Source organism: Micrasema longulum, unplaced genomic scaffold, assembly GCF_059751315.1.
Source record: "Micrasema longulum isolate JH-2025_06_02 unplaced genomic scaffold, ASM5975131v1 h1tg001618l, whole genome shotgun sequence".
Lineage (NCBI taxonomy): Eukaryota > Metazoa > Arthropoda > Insecta > Trichoptera > Brachycentridae > Micrasema > Micrasema longulum.
Genome location: NW_028278799.1, coordinates 282,572 through 308,779, shown reverse-complemented (window position 1 = coordinate 308,779; position 26,208 = coordinate 282,572). Strand labels below are relative to the sequence as shown.

The following is a 26,208-nucleotide window of genomic DNA, read 5'->3' as shown; positions in this document are numbered from 1 at the left end:
GAAAACAAAATGGACATTTTGTTAGTGTTGCCAGGGTTGTCAAATTTTTTACGTTACTTTCCTCATATAATGAGAGAACTAATGAAATATTTACCTCTCGGATTAAACAACGCCGTGGTGAGCATTTGACCGAAATTATCTTTGAAACATCAAATATCCGTTTTATGAAAAATTTAATTTGTTTCATTTTTTAATTTCAAAGTTCATTAATAAAATTACTCTTATTTATTTAATGACCCTTTATTTATCTACTCTGTTGTGTCGATCCATGTTTCCACGTGTACAATAAAATTTTATAGAAATAAATACATTGCTTTTTTTGTATTTAATTATCTTATATTTGTGTTTTGATTATATTTTTCACGATCTGCCAACATTACGCGGCGTCTACACGCATGTGCACGGTGAAAGTGTGGCAAAGTGGGGGTTTTTCAGACACAGTCCGATGTATTCAAATATGATTCTATGCTCCTTCTGGACTTTTCTTAGTTCCATGATTTCAGTATTGTTACAAAACAAAAATGAAAATAAAACTGACAGCAGACAGTATTACCGATCGATAGTTCTATTACGACAAAAAAACATCCGTTATAACGAAATTCAAATGTTTGCGTAATTGGACAAAGTCTTGAGTAATGTGCTTTAATTGAATAATTAATTGCATTTATTCATCGCGGAATCTTGCTGCTTACCGATTGCGTATAATAATCATAACTGTTCATAATTTTAATTTTAATTCTTGTAAAAAGCTCCAGTGATGTTGGCAGGTTATCAAAAAGTATAAAGTTAACGGCCTCGTCTTAGTTGTCGGCCTCGTGGTGTAATGGTCAGCGCGTTTGCCTACCAAGCATAAGGTATCGGGTTCGATTCCCGACATGGTTGAATTAAAATATTTATTTAAAAGAATGTTTTCACACCAGAATATTTCAAAGTCACTGGACTAGTACCTGAGGCGTAAGACTGATCATTTTTATGGAACAAAAAATGATCAAGATACGCTGCGATTGGTGTACTAATGCAGTGCCCTATGGGAAGGGAGTGAAATAAAGTTAATAGATTTTTAATTATATTCAATACATTTATTTCATAATATTTATCGTAAAACAAAATGTTATAAATACAAAATGTTTAAAGTGATGTTTTCAGAGTTCATCTTTTTTTATTTTTGTTTTTTTTTCATTTTCATCTAACTCCAAAGAATTCCAAAATGTTGTGGCATCTGATTTGGAATACACCGAAGACTTCAAGACTATTTTGGTCGGGCTTTGGATGTCAAGGTAGGCCATTTCTTCTGATTTTCCAACTTGCGGCCATTCTACGCCCACATCAGGCACTCTAACAAACAAAAACAAATCAAAACATTACACAGAATAATATAATATGTTGGGATTTCCACAAATATATCAACGTTGATATAAACTTTACAGACTGTGCAAAATATGCCGTTCTACTCATGTTTGAAAATACGTGCTTCATTGTTAAATGCACCACAATAGGCCAGGAGCCCCGGTAACAGCAGTGAATTACAGCATATAAAACCCAGGCTTGAGAAAAATCACATTTTAATTTTTGTGCATGCGTCTTGGGCATTACACCTTACACAACGGAGACCTTTAATTTTTCCAACTGTTGATTTTTGTGAAGTGAAAGAGCTTAAATTCATATTGAAGCGAGCGAGCTTCATCTGACTAAATTATTTTACTTAGTAGGCAACGCGACGCAACGCCAGCCAATAGTTTAAAAATGACATGCTTCTTCTTGGACCAGCTTGCTAAATAACAATATTTTGAGTTTGTCCGATTTTTTTATGACTAATTTTAAATTGTTAAGAAAAAATAATATTTCCCCATACAAATAAATTCTGACCGTGTGGTCGCAGCGCCAGTCCCGTAGTTATTACGAATACGAAAACGAGACATGATCAGTCTTTTTATATTTAATATATTAAAAAGACTATCAAACTATGGCAAAAAATATACTATGTATTTTTATGTATCGTATTATCATCACAACGATTTTTTATGTTATGTTTTAATTACTCCGCGCGTGACGTCACTACTTCTCCTTGGTGAGTCGTCCTGATTGGTTGTTTGGCTTCCGAAAACCGGAAGTCTACCACAACACTCTATCATTGGTTAATTTAAAAGAACTTGCGACGTCATTTCAAATAGTTCAATTCGATTATTTTTTACGTACATTTACATTTTCGCCGTACAATTATAAAATTCATTTAATTTTGAAGATGGAAGAATTATTACATGTTAATAATAAGACTCATCAATTAAATCGTTTGGAAATCCTCGAAATCAAAAAAGCCGTCAAACAAAATTTAAAAATTATAAACAATCAATTAAATTTAAGTCAAAGTCCTATTTTTAATATTTTCCCTGAAAAGTCTAACCCTACCTAAACACAATAATCCCCTCCTCTATCCTTTTCGACACCCACTGTTCACTGTTTCTTTTAAGGATATATATTTAGTCATTATATAACCCCGAAGAGGGCAAAGTGAGTTGCCGAAACTAGTCAGTTGGGATAAGTGGTTCATAAAACGAAGTAATATTATTTATTCCTTTAAAATATAACAGAGAACTACAAAGTTAGTGCTACAAACATCCTAAATAAAATAAATTATTAACTGCTCTTTTTTTACCGCGTGTAAGAAAACACATTTCATATCCAATTCCCAAAGTACTGAACTTCCACAAAACTTATAAATAGGTATTCGTTGTCATTTTTAATAATCTCTCTGGTAATCTTTTTGTTAATTGGTTATTTCAAACTATCAATTACTAAGTAGTTGCCGAAAGTTGGCGGACTTATTTCTAGATGCAATATCTTCCAGTCAACCAAAAAACAGACTGGTCAAAGTTGAAGAAGAGCTGGCCAAAAATGTGTAGTAGAAAACGATAATACAGGTGTTCTTTAAACCCTGTCTCATCCGAAAATACGATGATCAGTATGACCATGAAGACATGTTGACCCATTCAAATACATTTTTAGAACGAATAAAATTTACAAAAATAAAATATTTCAAAAAACAAATGGTTGCTTACTTCTGCAAAGGAGAAGCGAGGAGAGGGGAGGGGGGAGTCTGATACACCGTCAACCACATGGCCACTCCCCCCTCGCTTCTCCCCTGCAGAAGTAAGAAACCATTTGTTTTTTTTTTAAATTTATTTTTTTAATTCTGCGTTTTAAATATTGTTTTAAATATGCTAATATGTCTTCTTACTCATACTGATCATCGTGGTTTCGGATGTAGCGGGGTTTAAAGAACATCCTGTATATATAAAAAAGATACATGCATTAAAAAAACAAATTTATTAAAAATAACAGCTGTTTTTGAATTGGAAGATAAGGCTTGCATATATTAACTTAAAAAAAGTATATTATGTTTTACACAAATGGATGGGGAACGTTGAATCAGATAGCATTTTCACACCACAGAAAAATGCACGCAGCCCAATAAAATAACATAGACTGGATTGGTTACCGTATTACAATAGGGTTAATACCCGGTGATAATTCACCCGGGAGGAATATCGGATTTAACATATTGTACATATAAAGGATTTCTCAAAGACTATTTTAGTGTTTATAAAAGCTCTAATAATCAATAATTTCATTCATAACTTTCGTTTACTATTTTCAACATCTCATAAAAGCTATTTTATTCGGTTGGTACTAAATTCGATCATCCAAACCCACCCAACAGTACACCACGAATCGTGCATTTGTTTTGAATGTTGGTAATCCGAATAGAAATTGAAACGACGCGTATTATGCTCTCTATGATTTTTCCCCTTCTCTAGCCAACCTTGAAATAAATGGCGACCGTAAAATGGGGCGACATTTAAATCGTATTGCGACTTTGATCAGTGGATATATTGTTTATATTTATCTCTATAACTTCTGATCATTAATACATTTCGGTAAATTTTAACTGTTTTTTTAATGGTAACACGGAATACGCTTTAAATGCTATTGTTATATAACTTTATTTCAAGTAAGATTTCAAGAAGTTTGAAATGGAATCGTCTAGCTATTTTTTTAATATGGTGATATACTTTTTATTTAATGATAAAAGTAATTTCGTGTAATTTGCATTGTCTTGACATCACTGGTATTTATATCACTGAGTGTCCATTATTATGATTTTTTCATATATATTTTTTTTTTAACGAATAACAAGAAGTTTTCTAAAATGAGCTGAAATTGATCATTTTATACACATCTTTTATTGCGAGTGACATGATTCGAACTTATTAATAAAAGTTTTGAGACAGGGCCTACAAAAAAATATTTATTTATTTTATATTTATTTTTATAATTACGCACGATCCAGTACAGCAGGAGGCCGACTAATCTCCACTCGATTTCCTCTGGCGAAATTCACCTTCGAGAAAAAACTAAAGAAATAATAAATAAGAATCCACCCAACCTAATTTTATCGGACCGGGTGGATTGGGACGAAACAAATAAAATGGGCCTATGGAGATTGACGAATACGGAGTTTTCGTAAACCTTCTTAAAGTTAAATTGTGGTAGAGGTGTTAAGCTAGGGTTTCCTAGGACAGCGGTGGCCGTATCTTAACGGCCGCAGTGAACGGTGATGCGGTTGACAGCCGTCGTAACGGCGACTAGAAAGTGGTTTCCTAGGAAAATCGTATTGATAAGCCCGTCAAAAAATAAAACCACTGTCTAGTCACCGTTACGACGGCTGTCCACCGCATCACCGTTCACTACGGCCATTAAAATACGGGCACCGCTGTCCTAGGAAACCCTAGCTTTAGTGTTTGCAAACAAGGCGTTTACTCACCCATCTTTAGCAAACGAAGCCCACATTTTGGTCATCACACCTATCATTTTTATATCCTCTTCAGTTGTAGTTACATCCATGTAATCTGTTTTTGTTACGTAAGCAGTGTCATCACCATGGGCTATGCCTGTAAATGAATATAAATAATATAATAATGTCTTTCTATTTTTTTGTCTTAAAATCTTAAAACTTCTGTTCAATATACTTCATAGTCCTAACGCTCCTATATACCTGTGTGAAAATTTTCAACGCTTATCAGTTCATTGTTTACCTCTCCGTTCTAATTCTCAAAGCACTCTCTTAATATCCATCTACAATTCCTCTTTCTGCTCTAACTCATATAGTGTCCATGCGGCTCGACTGTGGAATCGTCTCCCATCCACCACCAAAGATGTTACTACAGTATCTCTGTTCAAATCACGTCTGATACATCTCCTTTCTCTTTCTTAATCTCTCCTCCTTTCTTTTTTCCTCTTTTTTCCTTTTTCCCATTGAGTAATAGTATTGATTTAAGGTAATTTATAAACAAATACGTTTATTTATATTTTTATATATCTTCAGCTTTTTAAACTTTATTTTCCATTGAATATGTTTTGTAACTTGAATTATAAAAATAAAACTATTATTTTATTGGTTGGTTGGAAGAAATTGCCATTTGGCAATAAGCACACCAATGTACAAATAACATTTTGCACAAAAAAATAAATAAATGAAAAAATTAATTTATTGTAATAATAAAATAACTTGCATAATTGTATTGTTGTTCCCGCAAAGCTGAGGCTTATCTTCGAGTTACGTTACATTTTTTTTCACTTTTATAAAATGTAGGTACAAAGTTTAATAAAAAATGAAAATAATAATTATGTGCCCACTTAAGTTTCCCTCGCTCTTTTTAATAAGTTTTTGATAATTTTTAAAAATGTATATAAGTTTTTTCCTCTCAATTTTCACTGGGTATTAAGTTAAACAGTTCCGGTACTACACTCCCCATTGTTCTATCTCCATAGTAGTTTTTCTGTCTAGGCACCATTAGATGCTGTTATATTTGAAATTATATTATTAATATCAAGAACTTCATGATTTTCCGTGCTAAATAATATAATTTGTAATGTGTAAAATAATGTATTCATTTAGATAGTTGTAAAAAACTCAATATACAATATATGGATATAACTTACATTATAATCACCGTATACAAAAACAATTTTATTGCTTTAATTATAAGATAATAAATAAAATCAGACGCATTATGCTTTCTTAATTTGTTAAATAATTCCCATTCTAAATCTGATTGAATTATTTGAGGAATTTTGAAACGCTTATCATATCAAATATGTATAATTATAACAATAGTGAATTTTTCAGGTATTAGTTATATTGTATAAAAATAAACTATAATTACCACTACTCCTACCACAACACGATTTTCCCCGTAGGTGTAGGCAGAGAGGATTGATCGCCACATACGTTCACCCTGATATACATTCCTAGCTTCTTCCACATTCATTTATTTTGTTTACTTTCGACATGACATTTTCAGGCACAAAACCGTTCACCGCTACACGAAAAAAAAAACGTTTCCAAACTGTTCGTACCGCTTTGACGGTCGTTCTGCAAATAACGGCACCACTGCTGACGTTCTGCTCACAATCAACGCCCTCTAGCAACAAAAACAAATGATGTCATGTACCGCAAGATGACGGCACAACTCTCTTAAGCTAGCATAGTTGCGCACGGCTAGCGTTAAGGTCATCTAGCGGCCGTCACGTGGCGGCGGATGACGTCATAAAAATGTCTGTCCAAATAAATGACGCTAGTTTCCTAGAAAGCGTTGATTGTGAGGAAAACGTAAAACATTCGTGCCGCCGTTTGCAGAAAAACACGGTAAAAATGAAATTGGTAAAGAAATATCGGGACAGCACTTTAGATATCAGTTTTTTTTTATTTTTATAAAAACCTTTATTAGCATAAATAAACAATACATTCAGTAAAAAAATGGAACACTTAAGGTTGAACTTGCCAAAAAAGAGTCTGGCTCTTGTGTTTGGCAAGTTTACCAAATAACATTAAAAAAAAAAGAAGTAAAAACAAAATAATAAAATAAATAAAAAAATTAAATAATTTTAAAAATTGAGAAAATATAACACTCAAAGATATTAAATAAAAACACAAAATTTATAAACACAGGCACATATTAAACATAGATAAGATACGTACTACTTTTAATTTAAATTTTTATATACTCATGTTTTATATAACTTCTATGTATGTAAAAGTCTTATGGGCGTGAAAAATGAAGAAAAAAAAAAAACAAAAAAAAAATTACGAAAAAAGTAAAAAACGTTTATTTGCTACTGAAAAAAAGATAATCATGAAATTATATCTACGTAAGTGATTTCTACATTATGATAACTGACAAATATGACAAATAGCGGGCGCTTATTCCAGCGAAAGTTTTGGACAGATAAGTTATCACGGCTGCCGATAACGACGCTTTCTCTTAAGCTAGAGTTTCCTAGGACAGCGGTGCCCGTATTTTAATGGCCATAGTGAACGGTGATGCGGTAGACAGCAGTTGTAAAAGTGACTAGAGAGTGGTTTCTAGGAAAACGGTGTTACCAACACCATTTAACACCGTTTTCCTAGGAAATCACTTTCTATTCACCGTTACGACGGCTGTCCACCGCATCACCGTTCACTACGGCTGTTAAGATACGGGCACCGCTGTCCTAGGAACCCCTAGCTTTAGTTTACATCTCTAGACACTGTTAAGACGGCCGTCTTATTACAGCCACCGCATCACAGTATATTGCGGCCGCTAAATAATAGCACCACTTTCCTAGGAAACCATAGCATTTACAAGGCGGGAAAAGGTAGCATACTAACCGTAATTGTTATCAGTGTGGCTATGAAAGTCACTCAGGCTGGTGGCTCCTCTGTAGGAGAAGATGTAATAGTAAACGGGACTTTTTCCTCTCAAAGCTTGCAGTCTTCCGGTCTTCTCAACGTCCACCTTAAAATGCCTATCTCCGAGTGCCTGAAAATAAGCGACATACATTTAATAACCTTCTCTCAGAGTAAGAGTAAGTTGAAGAGTGTCAAAACATCTCATTCAGAGTAGATGTCCGTAATTTCAAAACCCACTTAAATCTATTAAACATAAATATTCGTTTCCTGACATGGTTGATATTTATTCAAAAGGGTGTTTCCACTATTTTATTCCACTATTTCCACTATTCTAAGGAATATTTCATAGTCCCTGGACTGGTTCCTAAAGAGTAAGACTGATCACCTTACCTTCATGTAACAAAAATGATCAAGATACGCCGAGATTGGTGTACCAATGCAGTGCCCTATGCACCATTAGGTGTGGAAAGAGAATAATTAATGAAACATAAATATTAACACACGGGCCGGATGGTTAGTAAATTTATTTATATATTACTTATTCATCCATTATTTTTTTTGTTTTTTTTTTTTAATGAAGGTAAAACATGAACAGAAAATATAAAAGGAAAAATAACGAAACCCACAAAACCGCGAAACCGGCTTGTCAGCAGGTTTCTTATTTTTCCTTTACAAAGAGAAACGTTAGAGAAATTATATAAATTTAAAGAGTAATATAAACATTATTAGGAACTAAAAGCATACCTATTTTTATGGGTAAATTTTTAATTAAAATAGATGACATAAAATAATAATCAATATAAAGCTTTGTTACATTTTATTAGCTTATATGATTTATTTATTTATTTTACAAAAGTATTCAGTCAACAATGATTAAATTGCATAATAAAAATATGGTTTAAATACAGACTAGCGAAGTTTCTAAGTAAAAATCAAACGTATTTAATTATGGTACATTTTTAAATGTGTGCGTTCGTGTATACATATATATATATATATATATCTTATATGTAAATGGGTGTGATTGTGTGTGTTTGTATGAGAGTAAGGGTAGAGGTGCATTTGTGTGTATTTGTGTGAGAGTAAATGAAGAGGTGTGCTTGTGCGTATTTGTATCATCCAAGTTTCACCAGAAACCTTTTTTAAAAATAAAATATATGTCAAATCATGAAATGTCATAAAAATTCATATTTTAAAATCGTAATGTCAAGACCAGCTAGAAATAATTATCGGAGTCATTTCATATTTTATTTGGACAAAAACGTAACAATTGTTCAACTTTACACTTTTTTTAGCTTTACATTTTGGTACAAATGTCCTAAACCTTTAATTGCTACGAACATCTCAGTTGAAATCACAAGTGTTTTAAAAATTTATACAGGTGTTTATTAAACCCTGTTACATCCGAAACCACGAGGATCAGTTTGAGCAAGAAGACATAGCGCCACGCTCCCCTCACGTCTTCCCTTCAGCAAGCAACCATTTGTTTTTTTTAATATTTTATTTTTTTAAATTTTCTTTGTTCTAATATTTTTTTTCATGTGCCAATATGTCTTCTTGCCCATACTGATCATCGTAGTTTCAGATGTGACAGGGTTTAAAGAACACCCTGTATATTTAAATGACGAAGTGTCACGAACTTTTACATCTTTAAATCATGAACTGTCACCAACATTTAAATATTGTAATTATGAACTGTCACGATCTTTTATATGTTAAAATCATGAAATGTAACAAACATTTATATTTGAAATTGTAAACTAAAAGGAATAAATATTTGTAGTATAAATTAGGTATTTCCGAAAAAAAAAATTTAAAGCATTGTAGTAATGATTATAAAACAGACTGCTAAAAAGGATTGAAGTTCACTTACGTCCACAAATTTAGGATGGGTTTCCATGGACAAGTCCTTTCCACCAAAATAGTAGTCTTTAATTTTTTTGGCTGCATCAGCGTGTTTGTCAAGAGGAAGAGTATAATTGAAATCGAATAAATGTGGAGCGAGGGACTCCCATTTTGCTGCTAAATTAATCAAATGTTCTGGTTTCTGGAGATAATCTGAAAAAAAATATTTATGCGTTCAGTGCCATCGTATGCTAAGTGCCGGTCGGTGAACCAAGTCAACATAAAAAAATCGTTTGTATAAGTAGGCTCAATATAATATTTTATTTGAAAACGCTCAGTAACGCACACATAAGCAATGGTATATTATGGATTTGAATGGACTGCACCTACGTATAATTTTTTAAAGAACTGAAAATAATTATATTTGATTGCGAGACATAAAAGAAAAATAAATAATAATATTTATTCATTTTCTCCACTATAAACAATGATTAATAATAAAAATAATGCGACCTCACTGGGGTTACCCATGCAATAGACTTTTTTTATTATTTTTACATGTGAGAATATACAAATAAGACTTAATATACAGAGATAGTAAACAAAATGTTCAGACAGTTTTAAACACTACGTATTTATGTTTATATTTGATTTATGTATACCTGTATTATTCATTTTATAAAACGCACAATAAAATTCATAACATAAACTGTACATTTGTGGAGCTGTTGATTCAATATAGCTTTGGGCGAATGAGACAATTCATTTTACTTCTACCCAGCTCCACTTTATATCTGTTTATTTTTCTTATGAAGTTTATATCGGGGTTTGTGCCCTATCCTACTCTCCCTTACTCAGCCGCTTCCATAGTTCGTGTACGGTGCGCATCGATTCATTGGTCATATCATAAAATCATAGGATATTTTTAAAAGCGTATCATAAAAAAATGTTCTTCAGAAGTTTCACGGTATGGCCCTGAAAAACCGTGTATAAAAAAACTTAAATATTTTTTTGGCTTACATGCTCCCGGATAAAGCCCCTCGTGTGATGTCACTGACAGCAGTAATGGGATATCTTGAGCTTGTCCGCTGTTGACAATGTCGTAAGGGTGAGAGGATATGAAGGTGCCCTTTACGCCGGAAGGTTCTACTACCGGTGCCCAGGGAGAGAATGGCGCAAAGGGATACATCTGGAATAATTAATTAGATATTGCTAGCATATATCGTTGACATTTATGATAAAAAAATATTTATTTATTTATTAAATCATACAATTTTTTTTATACTCCCAGGAGTTACAACAAACTCATTTTGGGACAGAATAATATTTACATAAAGGCATATTTTATTTTATTTTATAAACATAAACGTAAACGTAAACGTAAACGTAACATAAACATAAACATAAATTATACAAGATTTATATTAAAAAAATTAACCTAAAAATTATACAGCATATTCAGTAGAAAGTTTAAATAATAAAACATTCTACAGTAAAACAACAAGAAAATCATAAGTACTGTTTCGCACAGCTAGGCAAAGTGAACAAAAAACTGTAAATAAATATATATATATTATGAAATGCATGAATAAATAAATATAATTACCATTCACCATTTTTGAAAAAGTTCAAAAGGTTTGTTCCATAGGAACAATACCCTACACTAAATATATCAGATACGTGGGAATAACTATTGCCGAGCTCATAAGGTATATTTAATACGACATTACAAGTGTACACAGTCCGTAAATTGTTGCTACAAAACGGTGGCACCTGTCTAGTCATTCTTCCAGGCACCCTGAAGTTGATGAGAGATAATAATTCAGGGCAATCCCATACTGAATTTACAATTTTGAATAAATTTAAAAGGTCTATAATTTTTCTTCTATCGTTAAGTTTTAACAAATTTAATGTTTTTAGTAAAAAATCGTAATTTAAAAATTCATGACTGATTCTAAGTTTAAAATTTATATACCGTAAGATTTTTTTGGACTTTTTCAAGAGAATTTTGGTGACAGTTGTAGTAAGGAGTCCATATTGTAGAGTTATACTCTCACTAACTTCTCACTAATGAAGTATACATCAACTTCAAAGTGCCTATGTTTATGAATTCCTTAGTCACACGTTACATGAAGCCTAACATTTTTAGAGATTTACTAGTTATATTATTTATGTGCCTAATAAAGGATAATTTTTGATCAAAAACGATACCCAGGTCGCGCACCTCAGAAGTTGAACATGGTAATTATAATAATATAGTAACAAGTAATAATATGTACATAAAACTGAAATAAGATAGCAAGCAAATATATAATACAAATAAATTAAAACAATTCATAATAAATATTAAAATTAAATATTTACATATTGTCAGAAAGAAATATCTGAGGAAAAAGAAGAACTTAAAACTAAATTTCACCTTCCACGTGCCTCCTCAAGTAGTAATTTTTTTAATGAATACAGTCATTTTTTGGCGTTCCATAGGACTCCGGTAGCCTGTTGTACTCACTACAAGCAAGGTACAGCAAAGACCTTAGACCATACCTTGTCGTGGAATATTTTGACTCTGTCGCGTATTATACTGATGGACGTCACGATTAAAGGTATAGCCAATATTAGTGAGACACGGTATGACCGAAAATGGGAGAATGTCAGCAAGTTTGTAAATGTCTTTGACATGCGTTTCCATTGGTATACCGTATGTGTTTCTTATAGCTCTATTTTGTATTACTTGTATAAACTTACTTGTAAACTTACTTATATAAAATAAACGGGAATTCCTAAAAAAAACGCAAATTTTTCATTTTTAATAAAAAAAAATATTATCCCCTGTAAAATACTCGCCATTTGCGACGATACATTGATGCCAACGCCTTATCCAATTGTCCATGCACTTTTCATAGGCCTGCAAAGGTATGGTCTTTAGCTCTCCCAGCGAATTCTCTTTTATGGCATCAATCGTCTCAACGTTCCTCTTAATAGCAATTTTAGACTTGGGAAAAGAAAAAAGTTAGACGGAGCCCGGTCTGGAAAATACGGTGCTTGGCTGATGACATTAGTCGAATTTTTGGCAAAAAACTCCGAAACAATCACCGCAGTATGAGATGGCGTATTATCGTGGTGTAAAATCCACGAATTGTCCATCTATATTCCTTCAGTGTTTTTGGGACGAGGGGGCAGCGACGCGTTTCATGCCCAAAACATCGGCCAAAATATGATCTGCCGATCCATATGAGATGCTTAATAACACAGCAAGCTCTCTGATCGGTACACATCGATTTTTCAACACGATTTGCTTTGCCGATCCGATGTTTTCTTCGGTAACTGACGTTGTTGGACGTCCAGGATGTTTATCATCATCTAAGCATTCACGAACGCGTTTGAATCTTATATACCACTCGTATACCCGTGTTTTCGACATACACGATTGACGTATTTTTTTTAAAAAGAAATTTTAGCGTTCTTATAATTTACACAAATATTTCAATTTTGGTGGTCATTTTCAACGAGTTGTAAATAACTCACTATTAGAAAATGGAAATCAAGTTGAGGTAGAGTGGGGTTTGAACCGCGGGCCTCTAGCCTGTGAGTCCGCAACACTAGCCACGGGACCACAACCCGATTCAAAGGCTTTATTCAACTTTCTGAATGCACACGAAATTTTATTACCAACACAAAATTTGAGGCACGCTCGTTGTTCCAATTTTTTATCCATTGTAAAAATCGCCAAACAGCAATTTCCGAAAAAATACCGATTGATGCAGCGCGGGAATTTCAAATTAGAAATTCTCGTTTGTTTTTGATCATACGGTACACAAATATCATTAAATAACTCTACCACAATAAAAAAGCTAAGACAAACGTAGGACAGTCAAAAGTACTATACAATGCACTACTACTATAACTTACCTTACCATTTGAAAAATTACACTGCAAACAAATTTAAAATCAACCTGAAAAGCACAAGACGACTACACTAACAAACGAGACACAACATAATTATAACCGAAACCAGAAATATCCGATTTTAAGATAAACATGCAGATATGTTAATAAATTAAATTAATAAATGTTTTTAAATAATAAAATATAGAAGTTAGATAGTTAGCCTATGTGAAAATATGGTATTCATAATATCTACTCCAAATAATTCAATTCAGTCAGACCTTTTGCATATTCAAAGTCCGATTGTTTTAGAATATCGACTGACAGAATGCATTAAAACTATTTCTCCCACAATTTTCATTGTTTTTTTTTTAAAGGTTTAAAAGAGTAACCTTTATTCTAGGTATACCATCAAATTTAAAATCAACATCTTGCGTCTATAAATATATTTTTATTTATTATTTACACATAATATTGCATTAAAAAAAAAACATTTTTTAAATTATTATTTTTTATTACAGGACTTGCCAAGCCAATTTATATGGCTAGTCGGTGAAGATCATTTACATGAAAACATATGATCACATAATTACTACTAACTTAAATATAAGGAGCGAAAAATATGTATGTATATATTATATATAATATGTTTTCAAACAATATTTAGAAAAATGTATAAAAAGCAAAAAATAAGTTCCCGATATCGCTGTCATAAGATTTTAAAAAAACAAATACAAAACCGAAATTTAAAACAGAAGTGTGTACATAATTAAAAGGCATAAAGCCTTTTAAAAAAAACATTATTTCTTCACATATCTATTTCTATTTCATTAATAAATATTTGAAATATATAAAGAGTTTTGACTTAATGCATTCTGTCAGTATAGCTTTGATTTGTTCTTCAGAGATACATATCTCACTTTTGCTTTGGACTAGCCATATATTTTTTAAATTTATTAATTTAAAAATATTTTTTTATTTATTTTTTATTTATTTAATGCACAAAATACACAATTTTGTCATAGAGCACAATTATAATTTTATATGTCCCGACGTGTTAGAAAATTCCGTGTTAAGTCGGGACGATACATATTATGTACATATGCATATTATTTATGATATTTCCGATGAGTCGAATTATTCGAAGTGGTAATTATGATATGTTTGAAAATCCATAAGTATAAATTGAATGTATTTATTTATTTATTTTATTAGGTACCTAATTCAACAAAGATACATAGATACTTTAAAAAAAATCAATTTGTCGACACAATCTCACATGCATATATCTTCTATTACAGAATAACAGACTATATCGTCACCGTTAGCATTTTTTTCAAATGCTTAAACATGGCTTAAACCTTATACTCTAAACAAAAACAAATAATTCCGATTTACACAATTTTTTTCTAAGTTACCATGGTGACGTTTTTCTCTAAAATAACATAATTTTACACTTCGAATGGCATATTAAGTTTAAAACCGTAATTTTTAGGGTTATTGACTTTTAACTAAACGGCGACGATATTTAGGTGTATTTTTTTTTTAAATATTTCTTGAACACAGGTAGGCACTTATATTAGACGTTAACATATAAATTGAGAACAATTTTTTTCCAATGAAGAGTACAAGAGGACTCCAAAAATATTAATTTATAAATTATCACTATTACAGGTACATACATTAATTTATTACAGATCCACAGTTTATAGTAATACAACCAGGAACGATCTATGCCCGTGAACCTGCATCAAAATCAATTATAGTCCTTAAAATGTAAGATGATTAGAATGACAGTTATCAGAAAAACTGACGACATAACTTTGTAGTAACGTCTAAGGAGTGATTTATATTTACACACGAAAAATCATTCGTATTTGGTAAGTTAAATTATTTTTTTATTACAAATCTTGACATATAAATCAACATAAATACACAAAATCAGCTTTAAAACTAAAACAAACTAAAATAAACCTAATTATTAACGACGTTCTTACAAGGTTACATCATTTTGCAAAAACGTTAAAGATGGGACTTATTGATCAATGTAATTTGATCAAATAAAAAAATAATTCGCTTGATAATGTTCGCAAAAAAAGTATTAAATTGTATAATAATAATTGTATTCAACACACGATAATAGGCTTGTTTTTGCGTTTTTTAAATCAATTTTCGGAAACAGAGTTTCATGATTGCATGAAATAACTGATAAAATCGATTAGATTAGTGATCAATAATTTCCCATCACTAATGAAATTAGTTTGATAGCTGTCATTCTAATCAAGCTATATTTTAAGGACTATAAGTCGTTTATTTATTTATATCTAAATCATTTACTGTGTAATTTTGCATATTTATTTATTTTACTGTCCGTCATTTCCAATTATTTCACTTATAAACCCATGTAAATTATTTCAATTTTTAATTTACCTTTAAGTTCCGACATAACAAGGATTTCATATCTAGCAAGTCAGTACATGAGTATGAAATCAGAGTCGGGTATTTATTGTAAATAACATATTACAACATATATGAAGAACATTTAAGAGAAAATAATATAGAAGTCCAGGCATCTACAGGGCTTATGACCTGTCAATGGCTGGTTTAAGTGGCCACTTTACACACTGTGTAACATTCACCATTCACCATTCTGCCTATATTTGAACATCTATATCCCTTCAATTCTTTCATCTGTTGATGTTTGTGAAGTTAAAGAGCTGAAACCTTTATTTATGCGGGTGAGATTCATCTAATTTAATTATTTCACCTACATACTAGGCAACGCCTGAAAATGTTATTTTTTCAATTTCTATACTTCTCCATGGACCAGGTAATTTATCAACAATATTTTGAGTTTGTCCAAATTTTTGTAGGCAAGGACTGGATTTAACTCACTGGGGAGCTGTTTATATTAACATATTACAAATGTTCTTCATCTCTGTTGTAATATGTTAATATAAACAGCTCCCCAGGGAGTTAAATCCAGTCCTTGTCTACAAAAATTTGGACAAATTCAAAATATTATTGTAAATAACGGTAATAAAATAAAATAAAAATCGAGTGGAGTTTTATAAATGTGTTAAGTATTAAGTAAAAACGTTATGTATAACTCATACCGTGATTTTCGAAATAGTTCTTTCGATATCGGCGGCTGGTTTCCGCTTTAAACATTCCACCAATTCCTCAGTAGAAGAAGTCGGGCAGCCCAAGCTGCTACCGGCCAGCAGAGCTTTCTGTAGGGGAGCTTCCTGGTGAGTCCACGGACAGAAGCTTGTCCCGCTCATAGCTATGGCCTTGTGGAACAATCCTGAAAACATGTTCAGGAAAATTTAGCGGATAACTCTTTTGCTATAATTTTATTACAGTGAATACATAAGCTCGTCTTATTACGTTGATTAATAGCTAAGACGCCTTTGTCTCACGCGTGAGAGCTCCAGGCTCGGTTCCCGGTCAGATGGCAGAAGGGACCATCTGTAATTTTCAAAAATGTTCAGGAGAGCTGAAAGAAGACTTAAATTCAAGATTAACATATTACGACAGAGATGAAGAACATTTAAGAAAAGGTAATATAGAAGTCTAGGCATCTACAGGGCTTATGACCTGTCATTGACTGGTTTAAGTGGGCACTTTACACACTGTGTAACATTCACCATTCTGCCCATATTTGAACTTCTATATTCCTTCAATTCTTTCATCAGTAGATGTTTGTGAAGTTAAAGAGCTGAAACCTTTATTTATGCGGGTGAGATTCATCTAATTGAATTATTTCACCTACATACTAGGCAACGCTTGAAAATTTTATTTTTTCAATTTCTATACTTATACATGGACCAGGTCCAATCCAATCCTTGTCTGCAAAAAATTGGACAAACTCAAAATATTGTTGTTAAGTTCAAGACTTTAATCCACAAACTAAAATAGTTCAGTGTTAGTTCTCTTTTCTCTTTTTTTTATACTTTCATAATTAACTTTACATAATATAATTGCTTTATAATATGGAAACTTCACTGGACCATTAGAATTAAGTCTAATTGTGTAAAATATTAAACTTTGTAACTGTACTGTATGTTTCCTAAATAAAAGAAAATAAAAATAAATTTTAAAAAAGCAATCAATTATCTTTTTTACTGTACCTGTTTTTTATCTATGTGCATTTACTGAAATATGTATAAACAATGTTGAAATCTAACAAATCGAAGGCAATTGTGGATTGTTATTCTATTGCAACACATGTCATTAAAATTGAATTTGATTAATTTTACTATGTATTTTTTATTGTTAATTATTATGGCTTGACACGGGCACAGGCTAAAAAGCCTGCATAAGTTCATTAATATTTAAACGAGCGTAATTTTAAATAAATAAATAAATTACAAATGGTCTCTTCTGCCATCTGACTACCGAAATAATGACAATCATTACTTTAAACGAAAAGTTATATAATTACTCGTATTAAGTAACTCGAAAATTAATGAATTAATTGAAAATATGTTTTTTTTCGTTTAACACCTAAATCTTTAATTTGGTACAGAGTTACACGAGTTAGTTAGTTAGTTAGTTAGTTAGTTAGTTAGCCAACACACATATTTCATAACATTGCCCCTTTTTTGCGGATGAAATTTTTTTAATTGCTTTTGAATGTAAAAAAAAAAGCTGACTTAGAAAATAAGTTGTTTGGTATAAATGTACAATGTTTACCAGTCTGAATATGCCCGTTAAAGCGTGAAAGCGCTAATTGATCAAATAAGTAAGTGGAAGTGCACCAAGTATTAAACGTTATTACCTAATTCCAATGTAATTACATCAAGAATTGTCAATAAATAACATAGATCGAATTAAAATCTTCTTTTACCTTTGGACATCGGAGACAGAAGATGATAATGAACACTCGCGCCCCCTGCGGACATCCCAGTGATGGTAACGCTCTTCGGATTTCCACCAAAGTGATGAATATTCTTCTGGACCCAACGCATGGCCATGTTCTGGTCCTTCAAGCCCAAGTTACCGGGAAGTACACTGTCTTGGGTGCTCATGAAACCTGAAAAAATACAAATATGTTTCTGACCGTTGATTTAAAAATAGTAAAAATCAAATGAGTATCAAATAATTCATTAAAGAAAATATAAGTTAATAGAGTAATCTTCAATAGTAGTCCATACAGTAAAATAGTTTTTAACGAAAATATGAACTTTAGTTTTAAAAAAATCTTTCAAAAAGTATTTTTTGCCAACATAATTTTAACTTTTTTTTAATAAAAACTCATGAAAATATACAAATTTTTATTCGGATAATTATCATCATTCCCTTTCCGCACCTAATGGTGCATAGGGCACTGCATTGGTACACCATTTGCAGCGTATCTTGATCATTTTTATTACATGAATATAAGATGATCAGTCTTACGCTTCAGGTACCAGTCCAGGGACTATGAAATATTCTGGTGTGGAAACACCCTTTTTAAATAAATATGTCATATCGATCATGTCGGAAATCGGATCTGAGACCTCTTGCTTGGTAGGCAAAAGCGCTGACCATTACACCACGAGGCCGACTAGAACAGATAATCCAACTCTGTTAACCTTTTGATCCTTGAATATAGAGTTAAAAGACTTTTTGAACTTTTTATTTTTGAAGCGTGTTATTTATAGCATGATAACGATTACGTATTTTTCTTGTTTTTGGAAGTGGTACAAATTTGTGTCGTCAGCAAACTATAATGATTATAAAAATACTTGTTACAATGTGTAATTTAATATATCTGATCTATTTAATGGAACTAATTACTTTAAAATGGCCGAAACTAATAAAAAATGACAAAATATATAGCGACAGTGATTAGACACATCAAATGCATTCTGTTCCGATCGGGTTGTGGTCCTGTGGCTAGTGTCTCGGACTCACGGACCAAAGGTCTGTGGTTCGAATCCCACTATACTCCAACTTGATTCCATTTTCTAATAGTGAGTTATTTACAACTCGTTGAAAATGGCCCTCAAAATGAAATATTTGGGTAAATCATAAGAACGCAAATATTTCTTTTTCTAAAAAAAAAAAAAAATATTTTCTGTTTAAAACTTTGAATAACATGATAGATTGCCCTAAGATTCTGTCACTTATTAATTTTAGAGTCCCAATAACGCAGACCAGAAACCAATCTCTTTTTAAAATTTCTAAATGTTCAACTAAATCTTTTCAAAATTCATTTGTAAATAGAACCTGCCATATGTGTAATCAGAAATTAAATTGTATTGATATTAATTATTAATAACATATCTTTAACCTCCTTTAAAGGTGAAATTTACAAAAATAACTCAAGTTATGATGTTGCGCCTTGAATCCGCAGCCTATATTATGCAGGTTTTGTGCAGTTCTGTTTTTTACAATAACATTATTATGTGGAAGCCTCTAATTGGACTTTATGATATGTATTTATGGTATAATTGATTCTTATAAATGTATAAATGTCTGTTGGCTTTCCAATGAAATAAAATAAATATAAGATATACATGAGTTATTTTATAACACGACAAATTCGTACTGTCAGGGACCACAGAGTTAAATTCTTGTTGTCAAGGCCTCAAACTACAAAAACCAAGGAATTTAATTCTGACTACTTATTTCATGGGTTTTAATTAGGGTCAATATAATTTTGTTTACCCAAGGCTCCAAGTCTGTATTGAAGTATCACATAGACCACATTTCTGTCCATCAAGTAGTCTCCTAAATACGTGTTCCCCGTTCCGTAGATGAAAGCACCTCCGTGGATAAAGATGATGACCGGAAGACTACTCCTCTTATTTGGTGCAGGAGAGTAAACGTTCAAATAGAGACAGTCCTCCTTCCCTAAAATTAGAAAGGAAGTAGGAAAGTAATTACAACGTTTCTTTGGTTTGGGTAATGTTGATTTCTTTTTCTCTAATCGGAATTATTTTTTCAGTTTCAGTGCCAAAATACGGCGTTTATTAAAGAAAAATCGTACATTATGGAATTCGTTTGCGACACGAAAAAATATTTTTTTTATTCGTGAAAAATTCATAAGGAACAAAAAACATACAAAAATAAAAGAAGGGAAAAACCCACTAAACCGTGTGACAGTTGGGTAACTGCATATCTAGGCTTTACTGACAGAATGAATTAAGTCATTAAAACAAGTTGCGGGATAATCGTTGTTGTTTATATCTTAGTTTAGTTTAATTTAGTTTAGTATATTCTTTACATAGGATTCATTGAATCACTTATAAACGTCGATAAATTAAAACTGTAAAATACAATTCTACAGTCAATTAAACCTAACAAACAAATAAATTTAAATCAATAAACACGAAACTAATGCCGTGTCTTGCAAATATTATTCGACTCTATAGTAGCTCTTTCCGAACAGCCCGCTCTTGACAAAATATATTTTTTTAAATGTTGGCAAAGTCTGAATTTCAAGAGTTGCCTTGTTACAAAATAATATAGAGGCTTTACTGGCAGTATGCATTAAGTCATTTAAACAAGTTGCGGGATAATCGCACTTAAAGCTTTTTTATTCATTCAACACATTATTTCCCACACAATTTTATTTTATTTTACTGTTTTTTAAAGCTTTAAAGAGTATTTTTTATTCTAGGCATAGCATAAAATTTAAAATCAACATCTTGCACCTATCTATATTTAAAAATACATATTTGAAATATATCGAGGCTATACTGACATAATGCATTAAGTCAACAGTCTTTATATGTTTCAATTTTCAAATATTATTCGTTTGTAAGGTTTGATTGACTAATTGCTGAATTGTATTGTACAGTTTTAATTTTTTGACGTTTATAAGTGATTCAATGAATACTATGTAAAGAATATATTAAACTAAATTAAACTGAACTAAAATATAACAACAATTAAAAAAGGTAAACATTGAAACTGACTAAATAAAAAAGTCACCTAAATAATCGAGACAGCTAACAACCTTTATTCATAAAACTATTGAAGGTTTGGAGGAGAGTTACAGATTTAAAAAATAGATGAAAGTAAATGGAAAATAAAAAAATAGAGATTTAAACTAAAAGCAAAATAAATTGTTGATTCTTAGAATCTCGGAGGTAGCGATTACAAAAATCAATTTTAAATTTTGTACATCGCGACTTTAATTGAATTTACCTCCACTACTTTTGCTGTTCCTTTCACTATGAGTTCGGCAAATTATATAAAATAATGTTAATGTTGTTTGTGATTAATATATTTTTTTTAAATACCTGTTACGTCTTTGTAGGCATTGATCCATTGTGTGCATACAGAAGGAAGGGTTTTTGCTGATAATACGCCGTTCCATTTCTTAGGTGTTTGGGGATCCTAAATAAATCATAAAAAAACGTCATACCCTTTCCAAATATTTGCATGATGACCAAATCAACAGATTGGAGAATGAAAGAAACGTGGACGTTTAAACGTAGACAGAAAGGTAAATGTTAATGTATAAATGAAAGCTTTAATCATCCAATAACATTAGCCCTGTGATTTCCTAAATTTGCAATAAATCATTGTCATTCGTATAAACAACTTAGTAACGGGAAATGAAAGCAGTTTATTTTAATTTACAAACAAAAAAATATATTATTAATATTTAAAGCATTAACTTTGTGGTCAAACATTTAACTAATAAATGTACTTAGTAACAGACAAATCACCATAGGAGCGGGTTATCCTTTTACTGTACACGTGTGAAGATAAAGCGGTTGATATTTTCTGTTTACAATTTAGAAATAGACGTAGATTATTATACCCATATAAAAGATAATTAACCGTATACTACTCGTATCTATTGTATTTACCTACTATTGCACATGGTATTTTTATTTATGTTTTTTTTTATTTTATTTAAATCTTAAAGTAGGGCACACATATCATACATATTGTTATGTGTGTTCTAATAATAACATTACAAATATATTTAATTTATAAATTGTTTATCACATATGTCTTGACCATTATTTTAAATTTTGATATGTTTTTTTCTTCATAAATATTTTTTTCCATTTCGTAATACTTTTTAATTGCTTTAAATAAATTTGAATTTTGTGACTTTGCCTTTTTCCTAAATGGAAGTCTAATTTTGTTCTTTTCTCTAGTATTGTGATCGTGTTCATGCTGGTTCCGATCAATTTTTTTCCAAAATTCTGTTTTTTTATTAGAGTTTATAATTTTATGAACAAATATCATTGTATTGTAAAATATTCTTTGTTTATATGTTAATAATTTCATTTCATTTACCATCGACTTTACCCTCGTATATCTGTTTTTTTCAAAATGATTCTAAAGGCTTTATTTTGTAATACAGTTAATTTATCTATGTTTTCTTTGTTTGATAAAAATAAAATGCTACTACAAGAGTTAACGTGTGGTTCAATAATTGCTTTGTAAATAGTTTTGCAGGAGTCCTTATCAATAAATCTTCTGATCCTTCCCAAAATTGATATTTTTTTTGCAATCTTATTTATTACCATCTTAGCGTTTTGGTGAAATGTAAGTTTTGAATCCAACATTACACCTAAATATTTAATTTCAGTGACTTCATTAAGTTTTTCATTTTCTATTACAATTGATGGTGTAATTTCTATTCTTGTTTAATGTAAATAAACATAATTATATGATATCCAAAGTATACATCATAGAATTAAGAATAGTCCAGAAACCGCATACGCACATAAAACAGAAGGCGACTAAACTACTCATAAATGGGTAGGTTTAAATTTTGACCCATTAGTTTCTTTGTAGACGTCGCTCAGTACGCAACTGATTTGAATTCAACTATGCCGTGTTGTGTCCTTTTAAAGTGTAGAAATACTGCTAGGATCTTAAAGAAACAGGATGGTATCACATTTCACGAGTAATTAGCAAACGAATGTTAAAGTAGCAAATGCACTATTTAAAAATAAAAAAATTCCATCTGTCAGATTGTCGAAGAAACAAAATGGAAATTTCGTAAGTGCTGCCAGGGTAGATTTTTTTTTACCCTACTTTGCTCATCTAATGCAATAACTAATGAAAATTAGACATCGGATTAAACAACGTCATGGAGACATTTGAACGACATTATCTTTAAAACATCAAATATTATTTAACATGATATAAAAATAGCCGTTTTACGTAAAAAAAAAATGTTTTATATTTTAAGTTCAAAGTTCATAAATTTAATTACTCTTATTAAATGACTAAAGGGTCATTTAATAAGAGTAATTAAATTTATGAACTTTGAACTTAAAATATAAAACAATTTTTTTAACAAGTAAAGACTTATCTACTCTGTTGTGTCAATCAATGTTTCCGCGTGCACAATAAAATTTTAGATAAATTAACAGATTGCTTTTTTTACCTTACATTTGTGTTATGATTTTTTTCCCCATCAAGCGACATTACGCAGCGACATCACAAATGTGCGCGGCAAAAGTAGGCTATAGTAGGGGGATTATTGGACACAGTCGGATGTATTCAAATATGATTCTACGCTCCTTCTGGACTATTCTTAATTCTATGGAATACATATATATTTATGCTAAAATCATATTATGGAATTATTATGTTCTACGTGCGTTAAAATGCATAGTGAAATATGATGTACGTATGTGAGGAGAGAAAAATCTAAATAATTTAAAAGATATATGTATTTTTTACAATATTTTGAGTTTGAGGGAGTCATTAAGATTTAAAAATTACAACAGTGATGAAGAACATCTTAGAGAAGGGAATCTGAAAGTCTAGGCATTTACAGGACTCGTGACCAGTCATTGGCTGGTTTAAATGACCGCTTTACACACCATGTAACATTCCAACAATAAAGGTTTCAGCTTTTTAACTTCACTAAAATCAACAGATGGAAGAATTGAAGAAATATGGATGTTCAAACATATGCAAAATGGTGAATGTTACACATTGTGTAAAGTATATAGTCACTTAAACCAGCTAATGACAGGCCACTAGCCCTGTAAATGCCTAGACTTCCAGATTCCATTCTCTAAGATGTTCTCCATCCCTGTTGTAATTTGATAATATATTTATGTATATATTTTGCTTAGCTTGCTTTTTTAAAAGTTTATGTACGGTAGGCCGTACGCCATTTAAGCGTTCCTTTGCTCATGGGGTAAACTCACATTATATCTGTAGCCGTAGTTTACCTCGAGAGATTGCCAACTCTCCCAAAAATAAATTCCCAATATAATTGAAAGAGTGGCTCCTAAGATCTGAAAAAGTCAGCTAGAAGAGGTCCTAAGTATTTAATGCTGTTTTCAAAAATCATTTTTTGCTTGTTTTATTTACTCTTCTTTATTTTATTTTCCATTTTTTAAATCTGGAATTCTCGTTTAAACCTTGTTTTGTGCTTCTGTTTTGCTTATTTTTATATTTTAAAATAAAAATTGTTTTAATCTGTAAAAAACACTTTACGGAGTTCCCACATTTTTATTATTAAATACTGTTGTTCATAATATTTATTAGTAGCTTCGGAACAAATATTATTGTACCTAGTGAAATTATTAGGAATATTTCCTTGTAATTTTACAAAGTTTAATTGTGTTAGTTTACTGATTTAAAGTTTTTATTTAATTTAACTTTTTGTGTTGTAAATTAGAAGTCAATTTTATATCAGTAGCCGGCAGTAAACAAAGATCATCGGGCTTAAGAACGAGAATGCTGGCCATAATCGTCTAACTTCGACTTTGTAGAGCGTTGCGTTGAGCGAGCTGTCGCACGAGTCCGGAATATGTATGAATGACAAAGGCGACGCTCTACAAAGACGAAGTTAGCCGATTAGGTCCCCAGTCTCTTACGTAAGCCCGATGTCCTTTATTTACTGCTGGCTAACTTTTTGTTTTACCAATGAACACCACATTTTGGCAACTAAAACTAAACTGTGTATTTGAAAAATCATGTAATCAATTTTGGTTTTATTTTATTTTATTACTAATAAATAATTATTAATATTTCTATTGTTATATTTATTTATTTTTAAAAATAATTCCGGCAGTAATTATTACTCGTGTCATTTTACCATATTAAAAATTTTTAAAACTGAAAAAAAAAGAAAATTCAGATGCATTTTTGAAAATTCAAAAAAATCTGCCGGAGCCTTAATTCGGGCTGAGTCTTTTTCATACCTGCAGGCTCTCGTCTTCTTGAAGGCCGTCGATGCGAGAGTGCCCGAGACGTCTTGTGATGTTCGAATGCTCCTCTCGTACGCGGAACAGAATAATTAAATAGGTACCTCGAATCTCAGTTTTTTCACTGGAGGCTTCGCGTAGGGAATTCCTTCAAATGCAGTGAAAGGCCTTCCGCCAAACGAGGTCCTCCATTCTCCAGCTAGTTTCCCCTGCGGAATCTCCAAGATCTCGTCATTTGGCCGGACTGCAGTACCGACCTCACAAAAGGCACTCAGAATTCCTGCAGCTAATATTACATGTAGTATCATGTTGCGCCGAGGAGCTGACTGCCGGCCGTTATCAAAACGCCGCCGCCGCTTACAATAAAAGTGAATAACAAGCTTTATAAATGTATGTTTATCTCGCTGCAAATTTGATAACACTAGTACCAATAATTGTGACGACAAATGCTGACGAGCAATATAAGAATAATGTACAGAAGGTAACAATAATAATAAGATCAGAATAATATCATAAGTTTTATGTTTGTTTAAGATTAGATTTTACGCTAAGTACTGTTTATTTTTTTGTTTTTTTTTCAGTTCATTGCCGCTGAATGTCATTTAATTTGTACAG

General features: G+C 31.4%; 1 protein-coding gene across 1 annotated transcript; it reads right to left on the bottom strand.

The window, feature by feature from the left end:
- Positions 1-1,057: 1,057 nt before the first annotated feature.
- LOC148274599 (venom carboxylesterase-6-like) lies at positions 1,058-25,921 on the bottom strand. The gene is made up of 10 exons (XM_088236910.1): positions 25,698-25,921; positions 21,697-21,793; positions 20,117-20,302; positions 18,312-18,497; positions 16,576-16,766; positions 10,595-10,763; positions 9,603-9,787; positions 7,709-7,859; positions 4,823-4,949; positions 1,058-1,335 (listed from the first exon to the last, which is right to left on the bottom strand). The coding sequence occupies exons 1-10, from the start codon at positions 25,899-25,901 to the stop codon at positions 1,143-1,145; spliced, it is 1,689 nt and encodes a 562-aa protein (XP_088093036.1). The 5' UTR covers positions 25,902-25,921; the 3' UTR covers positions 1,058-1,142.
- Positions 25,922-26,208: the final 287 nt, after the last annotated feature.